General features: G+C 45.5%; 1 protein-coding gene and 1 long non-coding RNA gene across 8 annotated transcripts in view; one reads left to right on the top strand and one right to left on the bottom strand.

Annotated features, from left to right (window-relative positions):
- Positions 1 to 15,166, bottom strand: part of LOC134485224 (uncharacterized) — a 97,575-nt gene that overhangs the window by 3,086 nt on the left and 79,323 nt on the right. For both annotated transcript variants that reach the window (XR_015653253.1, XR_015653254.1), the window contains one exon: positions 7,457 to 7,571. This is a non-coding gene — a long non-coding RNA (uncharacterized LOC134485224). The remainder of the gene's footprint in view (positions 1 to 7,456; positions 7,572 to 15,166) is intronic.
- The window catches only part of Pank1 (pantothenate kinase 1), a 66,792-nt gene that overhangs the window by 35,434 nt on the left and 16,192 nt on the right, over positions 1 to 15,166 (top strand). For all 6 annotated transcript variants that reach the window (XM_087551465.1, XM_087551463.1, XM_087551472.1 and 3 more), the window contains 1 exon segment: positions 1,870 to 2,222. In XM_087551465.1, the coding sequence (XP_087407591.1) occupies positions 1,870 to 2,222 (353 nt within the window).

Raw genomic sequence — 15,166 nt, 5'->3', positions numbered from 1 at the left:
CCTTCCTCCCTCCCTCCCTCCCTTCCTTCCTTCCTTTTTTTTCTTTCTCTTTGTTTTCCTGTCCTGGAACTCGACTGGTTTTGAACTCACAGAGATTACCCACCTCCACCTTTTTGGCTCTAGGTGGCCAGCACACCTACTTGTAGTTTTAACACACACGCTCCAAAACTGTTATCTTCAAATATTGCAGAAGACCCCCTCCTCATCCTATCCCCTCCTCATCCTATCCCTCCCCATCCTATCCCCTCCCCTTCCTATCCCCTCCCCTTCCTATCCCCTGGCAAGTGTCTTCTGTCCTTTGATGAGTCAGGCTTCAGCTGTAGCACAGGGCTTGCTCAAGCACCTGCAAGCACATCAGACTCTTTCACCAAGAAAGTCTCCTGGCAGCATTTAGAGTTGGGAAATCTATAGTTTGTCCTTTATGTTTCTGGAAGGATTCGTGATATTTGAGGCAGGAGGGAGCCAGAGACTATTCTAACAGGCTAATTCCCTGCAGAGACAAGGAGGCTTAGACCCAGAGAGGCAGGAGAGGGAGCCCCTCCTGACTGCTGCTCCAGGAAGCTATCGCTCAGAGTACTAATCCAGCTTCTGCTATCACACCCCGCTGGTCTTGTACTCTGAACCATGCAGGAGTGCATTTTAAACATTGGGCCAGCAAGTGTCGTTTTTAAGATCAATTTTCTAATAAGGGCGAAGGGTTTCCATGTTTTGGTTACCACCTGCTAGGACAAGCAAGCTCCCCAGCCCTTGTCAGTGCACTGTGCTGGAGACATTTTCATTGTAAACGTTTGCAAAGTTTATAGTGTCTTTGTTAACTTGCTCTTCTGAGTGGAATTTGTTGCTTTTAAACTCTTACTGATTTTGTCTGCCTTTCTTTCTCCTTCCCCCTCCCCCTCTGTCCCTTCCTTCCTTCCTGATGGGTGTCTATTTCAGAGTGGCCTTTCCCTCACTGTGTTTCCCAGGATAACCTTGAGCTTCCGAGCCTTTCTCCAAGCTCTGGGATTACAGACTTGTGTCACTCTGCCATGCTAGAATCAAACCCAGGGCTCTGTGTATGCCACACAAAGCACCTTACCAACTGACATACATCCCAACCCCCATGTTTGTAGATCATTGGGGAAATTACTGCTTACCAACTGTTGCCTGGGTGATTGAAGTCATGAGTGAGACAGTAATAAGGTTTAGGAAAGACTTCGTGTGCAGAGATACTTTCCTTCTCCACCTTTCCCTCCACCTCCAGAGTGGAAAACCAGGTGGATCTGCCACCAGAGAAAAGTAGTTTCGAGATCTCAATAGACACACTTTGACAAGGGTTTATATAGATAATCTGTAGCGCTAAAAGAAAAGAAAAAAATTTCATAGATACCCTTTTGTTCCCAAACCAGCCTTGTCTCTTCTCTCTCCTCTTTTTTCTTTCCCTCCCCTCCCCTGCTTTTCTTTGAGACTGAGTCTCACTCGTGGTCCAGACTGGCCTTCAACTTGCAGTTCCTCTGCCTCAGCTCCTGTGTGCTGACTTAACAGGTGTGTTACCCTTTAGCTAAGATTTCTATAAAGTACCGTGTAGAGCTTGACCTATGCCACAAATGCCTCTAAGCCCTGGAATAGCACCGCTGAGGTACTGGCGTCCCCAAAGCACAACCATTGCTGGACTCTGCAGAATTCTATGCTGTCTTGCTTAACTCAGAGTGGCTGTGAGCAGCTGTACCTCAGGAACCTCTGTCTCTCTCTCTCTGCACCTTCTTTTAGATTTGCGTTTGACTTCAAGGAAGTTTAGTGTGGAGTGCATTTCCTCATTGAATATTCAAACACCAAGTCTGCTTTTCATATGTCGCGTCCTGTGGCCTCATCCTTCTCTCTTCTGTCCCCCAGCATTCCCGTGGTTTGGCATGGATATTGGTGGAACCCTGGTTAAGTTGGTTTACTTTGAACCGAAGGATATCACGGCAGAAGAAGAGCAGGAAGAAGTGGAGAACCTGAAGAGCATCCGGAAGTATTTGACTTCTAACACTGCCTATGGCAAAACTGGGATCCGAGACGTCCATCTGGAACTGAAAAACCTCACCATGTGTGGGCGCAAAGGGAACCTGCACTTCATCCGCTTCCCCACCTGTGCCATGCACATGTTCATCCAGATGGGCAGCGAGAAGAACTTCTCCAGCCTTCACACCACCCTCTGTGCCACGGGAGGTGGGGCTTTCAAGTTTGAGGAGGACTTCAGAATGGTAGGTTGGGCTTGCCCTTCTTAGAACAGCCAGGTCTCTCATATAATCAGAACCTGGTCATCTCATGCTAAAGACCTGAATTAACCTTGGGACTTCGACATGTCCATGCCATGGTTTCCTCTTCCACATGATAACAAATATTTGACCTAGTTCATAGGGTGGTTCCAAGAAAGGTTAAATGAGGAAATATAACCTACTCTTAACTGAGTACTCAACATTCGTGATCATCCTCACCCGGTAGCATAGGCTGGCCTTGAACTCAGTACGTAGCCAAAGATAATAACCAAAACTAATGGTTCTTTCTCCAAGACCTGGGGTGACAGTCACATTTTGTGGTGATGATTTACATGGTGCTGGGATCGAACAGTTGCTGCTGTGGCATGTATAGAGACAGGGTGGTATGTATCACCTTCAGAGACACGTTTCTCAATTAGTACTGGATTTTCCCTAGACACTGAGTAATATAAGAGTGAGACTGGTTCTATGGATACAGAGACTGAGGCCCACAGGAAGGCTGTCTGCTCATCTAACTCAGAAAGATTACTTTTTCCTATCCTTTTCCTATCCATTTGTTCTTGTACATGTCTCAGGTTTGGTGTGTGTGTGTGTGTGTGTGTGTGTGTGTGTGTGTGTGTGTGTGTGTGTGTGTGAGAGAGAGAGAGAGAGAGAGAGAGAGAGAGAGAGAGAGAGAGTAAGTGAGGGGGGGGGAATGCCATTCAGAAGTTTCTCTTAATAAAAATAAAATATTTGGTTGTGATGGCTCATGCCTGCGATCCTAGTGTTTGGGAGGGAGAGGCTAAAGGACCAAGGCTAGCACTGTCTCAAAACAGACAAAATGAAAGCCAACTTCACTATTGCTTATAGGTGAATTCCTACGTCATTGAGTAGCATTTTAAAATGTAGAGTGCTTAGTGTCAAATATGGAGAAATAACATTCAGCCCAGCTTCTCTCTATTTAGCAATCCCTTAACATCTGTCTTCTAATCTCTCCATCTCCTCAGTCAAGATAGTAGTCTCTGCATTGTCTAGTTTCATTCCGTGGGGTAAAGGGAGCATAAAATTGAAGAAGAAGTAGGTCTGTCTCAGAGAGTATGGGCAGTTGGGTAGGTGCGTGCACATAGGTGAAGGGAAGGTTGGAAGATTTCAGGCGCGCTCCCACTTTTCACAGTTGAAAACCCATCTGTGAGATGTGCTGTAGGGTGCATTTTTCAAAGCCTGTGGCACTGTGGTTTGTCTCAGACAAATGTGACTGGATCCTGGTCACTCTTGCATAATGAACAAAGACATTGTTCATGGTGTTCAATAAAGCTGAAAAGGTGCACATCACGTCACCAAAAGGAACACCATTCACGTCACTGATTTCAGTGAGTAATTTCAGTGCATGGGTGGGCTGCTGGTAATAAAAGCAGGCCCAGGCTCGCAATGCATGCACTGTACAAACTGAACCTGCAGTGGGCGCTCTCCAGAGGAGCTGGTAGTGGTCATCCAGCAGTGTCCTGGTTGACACTGGTTAGCTCCCGGTTTTAGCCATTTTCCTTTGCGTCACCATCCTTCCCCGCACAGCTACAGAACTTGATAGAACCATTTGCTAAATTGACACATGGGGTACCTTCCTCTCACAAAAGGACTCAACACCCAATCAGCTTCTACTTGCAAAATGGTTAAGGAGCAGACTTGAGAATTAGACTTGAGTCCATGGCAGGTGGGGCAAACTAAACCTGAGTTCTAGTCCTCTTCCTGCTGTGGGCCTCAATTTCATCCTCTGCACAACAGTGACAACAATGAGGGGAGCCAGGGAAAGGCACCCTGGACAAAAGAACTGGATCATAACATCCTTGCTCTGTGTGAAGGCTTTAAAGCTTGCAGGCCCATTAGACGCTTTTGTTTAGTAATGCCTGCTTGGTAAGACCTGGGCTTGGACTCCATTTTAATTCAGAAGAGAAATGACTTTCTGTGAGAATGTGCTAAGTTCCTCAAGTCTTCAAGTACACGTTGTCTATCTTGTCTGTGAGATCCTGAAGTGAACCAAGATGACCTTGTGGATTTATGCAACCTTTGTCACACCTCCATCCTTCCGCAGGGTTTATTCATGTTCTAGGAGACAGATTACTCAATGTGTATTGGCCATGAGCAAGTGTGTTTCTTAAGGTTCTCAGTGGAGAAAGGTCGTATAGTCCTTCAGGCAATGGTCGGAGCCTACCGGATAGACCAGAACAGGGGGCAAGTCTGGAGTATTTGCTAAGCTCTTTGGCTAAGTTGGTTTTTTTTTAATCAATATTGGACCAGTTTCTATGGTAAGTGTTGGCCAATGTGAAGACAAAATTGAGAAAGATTTCTTTCTGAGTCCTGTTAGAATAAATGAGGTGCTCGTATCCAAAGTTTTTGAGGATGGATAGGCTCTCCTGTCTTCTTTTTGTGTGTAGCTCTTCACCCACTCAACAAATAATTTATCACACCCCTTCAATGTGCCAAGTAGTGTTATGTACAAAACAAATCCCTTCACCACCTTGGTCATCAATGGTCAGATAAACAAGTGAATATACATTGTGTGAGTGTGTGTGTGTGTGTGTGTGTGTGTGTCCAGGTGTGTGTATCATGAAGGAGAAATAGGGACAGAGTAAGAGGGATAGGATGTGTTGTGAGGGTCTCTTTGTGATGAGGTAACATTGAAATAGAAACCTGGAGAAGTTATAAATACTTCAGCCAAAGAAATGTTTTAGTCAAATGCATCAGTAACCATTAAGGCACATAAGTATCCAAACTCCAAACTCCTGGGTGTTGTAGAAAGTTACAGATTTAGAAAGGGTTGAGATATCCTCTAGAGCAGTGGTTCTCAACTTGTGGGTTGCGACCCCTTTTCAGTGGTTCACAGATCAGACGTCTACATTACAAGTCATAACAGTAGCAAAATTACAGTTATGAAGTATCAAGGAAATAATTTTATGGCTGGGGTCACCACAACATGAGGAACTGCACTAGAGGGCTGCAGCACTAGGACAGTGAGAACCACTGCTCTAGGGGCTACAGGGATGGTGCATCTGTTAAGCATGCTTGCAACTCAATCATGAGAACTAAAGTTTGGATCCAGGCACCCACACTGGGCAGTACACAACCACGTGTAACTCTACATCTAGGAAATCCAACATCCTCTTCTGGCTACCTGATATGAGAGCGCGCATGCGGGTGCGCGCACGTGCACACAGAGACACAGACACACACACAGAGACACAGACACACACACAGAGACATACACACACAGAGACATACACACACAGACACACACACAGAGACACACACACAGACACACACACACAGACACAGATACAGACACACACAGAGATACAGACACGGACACACACACAGAGACACACACACATACACACACACACACAAAGAGATTAAACAGTTTGACCAACCCTGAAGCACATGTGTTTAAAGTCATGTTATTGTGTAGAATCACACTGCGTCTGGAGTTTGAGAACTCCATTACTGTGGCTAAAAAAAAGCTTTTTGGCAAACTCTGAATAGTTAGCAGTTGTAAGTTGTGACAACTATATCCTACATAATTTAGTAAATATACCTAACATTTTTTTGAAGCGTTAATTGCTACTCCAATTTAGAATAAACTGAAAAGGCTGTAACTGATGAGATAGTCATTAAATTAGACTCTTCTACACGGTATTTTCAGTCCAGTAAGTTCAATTTCTGTTTTGTTATTTCTTCCTCGTAGAACTTTCTTCAATTCCAGTGAAAGGGTTTTGTTTTACGTGCATGGGTGTTGCCTGCATGTAGGTCTGAGTACCAGATCCCCTGGGACTTTAGTCACAGCTGCAATCCACCGTGTTGGTGCTGAGAATCAAACTCAGGTCCTCGGGAAGAGCAGTCAGCAGTTTTAACCATTCAGCCATCTCTCCGGCCCCTATTTTCTTAAAAAAAAATTTTCCATTGAATATGCTCATTAGGTCATTGTCCTAACCAAACTTCTTTGAGGGAGGATCTTACAGTGTCTCCCTAACTCCTGAAACCCCTGCCTCTGCCTCTCAGGCTGGGATTACAAGCAACCTCCTCTATTCCTGACTTAAGTAAATTTATGATTGGTCTATTTAGTTTTCAAAATTAGTGATGTAGTAAGCCGGGGCACAGATACCCAATGCAATGTAAGATGTGGACTGGTGAGATGCTCAGTGGGTAAAGATGCCCGGCAGCCTGAGTTCAGGCTCCAGCACCCTCACAGTGGAAGGAGAGAGCCAACTCTTGTAACTTGTCCTTTGAGCTCTACACACACTATTACACACACACACACACACACACACACACACACACACAGACCCTCAGCAGACAAAGAGATATAAAATCAATTTTAGGAGCTATAGGGCACTGATAAACTAACCAACAATCCCACTGTCTAAACACGACGTTCCACATGATCTGGTTATTCACAACAGCACGGGACAGTGTAGATTATGGTTAATCTTGTAGCAGGATATTTTATCCACCAATTCTAATATTTCGTTCTCTGCCATGACTACAACAACATAAATCTAATATTCCATTCGTACTTTTCTTAACTTCAACAAGGGCATTAATGAGGCAACGTAGTCTTAACAGAATGTCTAGAGGAATAAAACCCCACATTGTTTTCTGTACAGGACGTGTGTGAGTTTTGTTCAGCCCAAGGCTAACATCAGTAGATGCCAGAAGAAGACATTCTTTTTATTTTATTTTGAAGTAAGATTTATGCTCTGAATATACAGAGTACGAAGGTGATCTTTGTCGGATGCAATCAGGGAAAGAGACACTTTCACTCTACAGGTTTCAGTGTAAAGACGTTCTGGGAGCCTAGCAGTTTGTTCAGAGCGTGCACGGTGCAACCCTGCTGCACTGAACTCAGCCCCTCAGCGCCTCTGTAAGAAAACCAGGTGGGGCTGCACATGCACCTTTGACCCCAACCCTGGGTGGGAGGGAGAACCACAGAACAGGAGGCTTGCCGACCCTCAGCCTAGTCAGGAAATGGTGGAGACTGATAGAGGGTACCCTCGGCCCTTCTCTATCTAGTCTGCACACATGTTCACAGGCACACACGTCCTGGCACACACATGTGCAACATGCATGTACCTCCCTTGTACACAGAGGGAAAAACAAAAGGGAAAAGTCTTGCAAAGGAACAATGTGAAAAGTTGGGTGGCGAATCCTGAGGGAAGGGTAAGGCTGGATCAGGACATGTGACTTCTCACCTTGGTTCTCATTATTAACCTGGGAATGAACTTGTGGTATTACAGGCGTAATTGATTGTAGACAATGACATTCTCCGCTCTCTTCCGGTTTGACGCTCCACCTCATAATCGGCCCCTTTTATTGGATAGAGAATGGAAAAACCATCTTTGAGGTTAGAATTCTCATTCGCTAAGCTTGTTTGAAACATCTCTCTCTCTGGTCTCTGTTAAGTCTGTTTTGTGAAAAGAAAAAAATCCTGCCGATTACAGCCTGTCACTCAGAATCAATGTGCAAATTGCCTTTGGTTTGGTAAAAATGACCTGCTCTGTCCTGATTTGACTCTCGGAGCCAGTGTCTTTTAGAAAAGCACCCTGGAAGTGAGATGTGTTACACAGCATGTCTCTGTTGTGGTCGAGCCCGCTTCAATCCCAGCACTAGAGAGGCAGAGGCAGGAGGATTTCCTTAAATCCAAGGTCAGCTTGAATAACGTAAGTCGTTCTAGACCACACAGTAAAGCCCTGTCTCAAAACAAAACAAAACAAAACAAAACAAAACAAAACAACAACAAACCACAAATGAGGGGAAGAGGAAAGAAAACAAAAACATGAATTTGTATTTTGCTCATTTTGATATATATTTAATACACATTAAATTAAACATGTTAATATTTAATATAAATATTTGTAATGTTTATAATAAATAAATATATGTATATATTATACACATATGTAACACACATATATAAAGTTTGGCAACTCATTTCTCTGCTGTAGCTAAGTGATAGAAAGTGGTTTGGGGGCAGGTCAGTAGAATCTTCCCAGGGAACAGGTGTGCGTGGTTTTTCATGGTGGCGTATACTCCCGTGGGTGGGTGGGTGCGCTCGGAGGCCAGAGGAGGGTATGCAGTGCTCCCTGCCCATCCTTCTTTTTCCTTTGAGGCAGCGTCTTTTCCTGAGCCTGGAGCCAGTCAGCCCCTTTGATCCCCCTGTGTCTGTTGGGGTAACAGCAGGACCACAGCCGGCTTTTACATGGGTGGTGAGGTGTTAACTCTGCAGCGGCTGCTCTTGACCTCTAAGCCACCTCTCTGGCCCCTTTGTTAGTTATCGTTGACAAACTAACCTAGAACACGCAAGGAAATCCACTCGCAAATGTAGCCTGAGCCAGCCTGTTATTTAGCATTCAATATTAAGCACATAGCGAGTCTTTGCCCTCTAAAAATTAATCATATGGAAATGTTTCCAAAAGTTTTTTGGGTTTGGCTTTGCATTTTGTTTTTGTTTGTTTTTGTTTGCTTTTCGAGATAGGATTTCTCCGTGTTCCAGCCCTGGCTGTCCTGGAACTCACTTTGTAGAACAGGCTGGCCTCGAACTCACAGAGACAGATCCCCTGGCGTCTGCCTCCCAAGTGCTGGAATCAAAGGCGAGCGCCCAACCGCCTGGCCTTCCGAAAGTATTTTGAACTTGCGATTAGACGTGAGTTGTGGTTTTGTTTCTTTAGCAGGGCCCACATATGCTAAGCAAATGTCTCACCGCTGAACTGTTTCCCCAGCCAAGACACGGGCTATTTAACTAGTCAGGAGTAAATTTTAAAGCATTTCAGGGCAGCCATCCCATGGGACTCTTGAAAGCAGCCCTTTCAATTAGGTAGGGCAGCTACACTTGGGACTGAGTGTGCACTTCCTCAAACACCCGTGCTGGAGTGCGGTACTGGCCTCAGCGCTCTCCACGTCTAGCTACAGCTGCCGAGCATCTCCTTTCTAGCCAGTGGTTCTCGCGTGTTCTTGACACCAGCGCCTTCACTGTTGCCGTAGCCTTTAAACTTTTCCACTCACGACTCCTTTCCTCACCCCGAGAAGTTTTAATTTTTAATATTTATTTATGTCTGTGGATATTTTGTCTATATGTATGTCTGAGCACCACACGGGAAACGACCCGTATCGGCTCAAGATGCCCCAAGACCAAATTCTTAGCACAAACATTTGTTTGCCTCAGAGAGACAAAGGGCAGGGAATAAGAGACAAAGATGGGAGACAGAGGATGAAAAAGACAGGGAGAGGGGTGATATTTGTCCCAGAGAGACAAAGGACTGATTCTGGATAAAGAGCTGCGGCCCATAGGCAAGTGGTAATTTATAAAGGGAAAAAGGGGAAACCTCGTGTTAGGAAAGTGTCTAAGACTGGACATGTCAATTAGAGTAGCCAAAAGGGGGCTTTAGATTGCTGGACTTAAAACCTTCATAGTCGGACCTTGGAAGTCAGCTTCAGAGGGAGGAAGTGGGCAAATAAGAGAATGGACCTTGGTGACTAGATTTAGGAGTGTAACCTAACAGAAGACAGAGGGGTAAAGCAGTGCCCACCAGTGCTGCGCTTGCTGTGCTTGGGCTGACTAGAGACCCTTTAATATCTATGTCTGCCACCCACAGAGGCTAGGAGAGGGTTTCGGCTCTCCTGGAGATGGTCGTGAGCTGCCATGTCTATGTTGGGACTCAAACCTGAGTCTTGAGCAGCTAGTCCTCTCATCTCTCCAACCCCCCAAGAAGCTGTTACGCAGTCTCGTGTATATCGGTATGTGACATAGGCATTCAAATAAAATATTTACTGGTGCGAAATTGATTGTATCTTTAAACATTCACTTTATTTTTAGTTATGTGCATTTGCGCGTGTGTTTAGTGGGGGATGTGAGCGTGTGAGTGCACGTGCTTGTAGAGGTGTGAAGAGGGCTTTGAATCCCCTGGAACTGGAGTTCCAAGCCACTGTGGCTGTGGGATGTGAATGCCTGGAACCATCCCAGCGTCCTCTACAGTAGGGGACACTGTTAAATGCTGAGCCGCCGCTCCGCCCACCTCCAGATTATTTTAACACAATTCTTTAATATACATATACTTTTACTTTTACTAAAAACGAAAGCAAATTTGATGTGGAGATGAATGTGATGGTTCAGTGTTGCACACTGGATTAAATCTTGATTGAATTTTTCACTCTGCAGGACATAGTGCACCTTTAAATGCTTTCAGACATATGATTTATACTTTGATTGTACAATCATCAATGTTGAGACCATTGCTTTGCATGAATATGTAATAAGCGGCAAAAAACAAGATACTATTTAGCGGAGATTTGAGAAATTGTTGGAAATTCTGGCACCATCCCAAGCCAAAATTCATTCCACATTACAAAGTAAACCTGCATTTATTTATGTGGAGCATGTTATGGTTGTGCCATACTGTACCTGGGCAGTCAGAGGGTAGCTTGCTGGAGGGGGTTCTCTGCCACCGTGAATTTCCACAATAACTCAGACCCCCAAAGTGCTAATAAGAGTTGCAAGCAATAAGGAACCTGGAGCCCACTTTGCTGGCTTTGAAGGCTCCGGGAACACATCTCTTTTTGTTTTTGCATTTCGTGAAGTCGGGTTGGGATTTTTGCAATCAACCTTGGTCAAAAGGAATTACCCCGTGGGAGTTAGTAAATGCTGCAGACCAAGGCTTTTGCTCCCAAAGCTGATGGTTGCACTGCATCTTGCTTCCTGCGCTGTGTTCAAACTAGCGGAAGCCTCATGGTGGATTGCTGGCCCTGACAGTCCGGGGCCCATTTAAGGTCAGGATGAGGACGTACACAGCCATGGGCTCCACAACAGCGTTTGTTCAACAGCATGGGTGGCAGAGCTCCCAGATTGTTGTCTAGGAATGTTGTCCTGTCTCAGTTTGTGTGACAGCAGTTCTGTGCTGTTTGCACAGTGACGAAGTTCCCTAACAACACAATACATCTCAGAATGCATCCTAATAATTAAGCTGTGTACATGATTGTTTTCATCAGCTTTTGGTTACTAGAGTAAAATGCCTCAGGCAGTCTAACCTCATAAAGAAAGGTGTAGTTGGGCACAATGGAGCATGTAAATCCAGCACTTCCCAGGCAGGAGCGCGCTCTCTCTCTCTCTCTCTCTCTCTCTCTCTCTCTCTCTCTCTCTCTCTCTCTCTCCTGCTCTCTCTCTCTCTCTCTCTCTCTCTCTCTCTCTCTCTCTCTCTCTCTCTCTCTCTCTCTCTCTCTCTCTCTCTCTCCTGCTCTCTCTCTCTCTCTCTCTCTCTCTCCTGCTCTCTCTCTCTCTCTCTCTCTCTCTCTCCTGCTCTCTCTCTCTCTCTCTCCTGCTCTCTCTCTCTCTCTCCTGCTCTCTCTCTCTCTCTCCTGCTCTCTCTCTCTCTCTCTCTCTCTCTCTCTCTCCTGCTCTCTCTCTCTCTCGCTCTCGCTCTCTCGCTCTCGCTCTCTCGTTCTTTCTCCTCTCTTCTTCCTCCCCCTCCCCCTGTCCTTCTCCCCTCTCCCTTTAAGGAAAAAAAAGTTTCCTTTGCATTCGGGGTCCTTGATTTTTCTTTTAAAAAATAGGCTCTGCCTTTGAAGTTCAGGCTGATCTCTTGCCTCAGCCTTCCCAGGGCTGGAATGCAGGCATGAACTACCATAACAGACTTTAAAAGTCACAGCACCGCGGTACCCTGGCTGCGTAGTGGAGACTCTCCTGGCAAGAGAGACTCAGAAAACTTGGTCAACTTCCAGCTTTCAGGGAAGACACTCTTCAGAGCTGGATGTGCTGGTGAGAGCCAGTTGGGGAAAGTTCCATCGGCTCATCACCACCCTGGGAACCATGCTCTCAGTGCGTGGAATCTTGAGGAAAACCAACCAACCAGCCAGCCAGCCAGCCAGCCAGCCAGCCAGCCAGCCAGCCAGCCAACTGGCTAACCAACCAACACAAACCAACCAAAAAACCCCAGCATCCAAACCAGAGCAGCTTGAAAAGCAGTTGGGTCTTGAAATGTAGGCTCCTGAAGCAGCACTGGTTTCATTGCCACACCCAGAGCAGCACCAGGCTGAAGGTGAATTACAGACCTGAGCCGTCGATACAGCTCTCTGCTTGGTGTTCTGTTAGCTTTAGCCAGTCCATGGCGCCTTTTGTTCTCTTCCCCTCCCTTTTGGCATCTTTGTCGCTGACTTTGGAAACTCCAGCCCATGGCAAGCATCTCTCTGTAGCTGGAATCTTAAAGACCAGTTTCAAGCTTTTTGCAAAGTAAATCAAGGTGCACAGACAAACTGAAAGGTTTCCTGAACTTCAGATTACCTATTTAGAAATCTCTGTTAACAGAATGACTCAGTATTTGAATCTCTCCTTTATTCGCAGGATCTCTACATAAGTGACCTGTGACCTCGGTTTACCTTTGGACTTTCATGAGCTTAGGCTCCTTCTGAAAATGTGTGTGCTTTCTGCTTATGCTGTATTTGTAAAAATCATTCTGAAGGGAAAGCGGAAACAGTGTTTCAGACCAAAGCTGTATATGTTTCCTTTACTTATCTGACAAGTTTTTCTTCCTCCCTGGGTAGTTTCAGGGCATCCAGCTGGGCATCTCTGTCCATATTTACGATGTTGGCTCTATGTGTGGCTGTCAATATTGTTGATGAACATGTGATTAATATTTAAGCAGATTAACTCAATGTCTCCACTTTTAAGCTTGGGGCTGACCGACCCCTGAGGTGACACCTTTCCCTGTTCATTTACTGGGTGTTTATTAAGCAGTGATTAAGAGCAGTCTTTAGTACAGAACCAAGGAACCGCCGAGGTGCCCGTCTGTGACCAGAGGTGCAGGTTTTAGGCTGTAGAACTGAGAAGAAAAGAAGACAATGTATGCGCCCTGCTGTGTGTATCCTCCTGTAGGTTTTCAGGCCTCTGGACACTTCTGTACCGGTAGCATTGCCCTCTTAGAATGTAAATTGTGTGTATCATTCAAACATTGCATTTGATAAAAATGAAATATTTGGAAACATTTATGGGATGCATTTGCTTTGGGCCACTTGGAATGTTTATTTCTGTGTATCAACCTTACTTCTATCGCCAAGCCAGTGACCCGTTCTGATTCTGTAGCTAACGCCGGTGTTAGTCACCTTATTGTCTTTGAGGCCAGGTCTCAGCAAGGCTAGCCCACCAGAGGCTCCACGGATCCTCGTGTATTCACCCCACAAGAGCTAGGGTTGCATGTCTGAAGCCGTCGTGCCTACCTTTTAAACGAGTGCTTCATGGCCCAAACCATCTCCCAAGATGTAGCTATTTACCTTTTGTAACAATGACCACAACAAAAATGTCTCTTTTTTTTTTTTTTGGAAAAAAGTAGAGTATAAGTAGAGTATATAAGTCTGTCTAGCATCTGTGTTGATTTGTTTCCAAGCCCCATGAACAGGAGCAGCAAATAAGATGAAAACAGAATCACCCGGACATAAGACGTCTGCTAGCTGCTAGTGTGTCACTTACGGAAACTTACCTAACGCCTTATTCCAACCATTGAGTAAGGCTAACAGAACCTACTTGGACATTTTTGTCCATGGTGACAAATGGGTCTTTTTGGGGGAGGTGTGATTTGCTTTATATTATTATAGCAGCTGAATAGGCAAGGCAGGTCTTGAACTAATGATGTCCCTGTGCCAACATCATTAGTGTTGTGACTGGAGACATGTGCCACAAATCCAGCCTCATGGGGTTCTGGTTTTTGTCCCCCCCTCACTCTCTCTCTCTCTCTCTCTCTCTCTCTCTCTCCCTCTCCCTCTCCCTCTCCCTCTCTCTCTCTCTCTCTCTCTCTCTCTCTCTCTCCCTCTCTCTCTCTCTCTCTCTCTCTCTCTCACACACACACACACACACACACACACACACACACACATACACAGAGAGAGACACTGGGGGTTGAACCAAGGGCTTCATGCATGTTGTACAAACACTCTACCACTGAGCTACAGTTGTGTGTGTGTGTATGTATGTATGTATGTATGTATGTATGTATGTATGTAATGTGTGTTACTTGTCAGGGAAAATGATTGCCAACTTGAACTTAAGGCAGTGATATTAGGAATTAAACTTCTAAGGATACGACCAGCCAGCAGCCAGCTCTATTCCTCTTTCCTCTCTGTGTCTAAAATGGTGGAGGAGGGTTTATCTGTTCATATTCACCTCCCACCCTATGGCGTCCCACTTCCTGCTTGCCTCTGGCTGTCCTGCCTCCTCTCCAGAATAGCCAGAATAGCTTCCCTTTCTGCTTTTTTTTTTTAATCACATATATTTCAGCACCCTCTCTTCTTGTCCCCAAGAAGGGGAGGTTTTACCTCATAGAATTCTGAAAGGACAGTCCTGGGCCACTTAGCTAGTAGGCCTGTTGTCTGTGGTGGGTGCCATTTGTATAGTATCATGGAATCGTCACAGAAACACTGAGAAGCCACATAACTCACCTCAGACCCCCCTCTGTTAAGTAAGTTTTAGACCTGGAGTTCAAAGCCAGGCCCAGCTGCTCCAGAGCCAAGTGTGCCAGGAGGCTTTGTGGATTCTGTTCCACTCCCAGGCCTTTTGACCCCATGTTCTGTCAGACATACGTAGGGTTCTTCTTGGCTTCTGAATGTGGTAGTGCGCTAACCACTCTTGGCTGTCGTGATGGTTTGCCACATGTTTGGCAGCTTACAACTACAGAGATCTCTTCCATCAAAATTCTTGAGGCCAGTGGCCCTCATTGAAAGCCTTGGCATCCACACACTTCTGCAGAGGCCGTGGGGAGATTACACTGCTTGCCTTTTCCAGTGCCCGCTTGCTCTTGGTACCCCAGAGATCATGGTGCAACACTCAGATATCGGTCTCTTTCTACAAAGGCTTTTCCTCTGGCTTTCAGACCTTTTCTGCATGTGTCTTCTGCCATTGGAGATGGTCCATCCAGATGACCAAT

Source organism: Rattus norvegicus, chromosome 1 (assembly GCF_021556685.1).
Source record: "Rattus norvegicus strain SHRSP/BbbUtx chromosome 1, alternate assembly SHRSP_T2T, whole genome shotgun sequence".
NCBI classification, from domain to species: domain Eukaryota; kingdom Metazoa; phylum Chordata; class Mammalia; order Rodentia; family Muridae; genus Rattus; species Rattus norvegicus.
The sequence above is the reverse complement of the archived record's forward strand: the minus strand, read 5'-3'. Positions and strand labels throughout refer to the sequence as shown.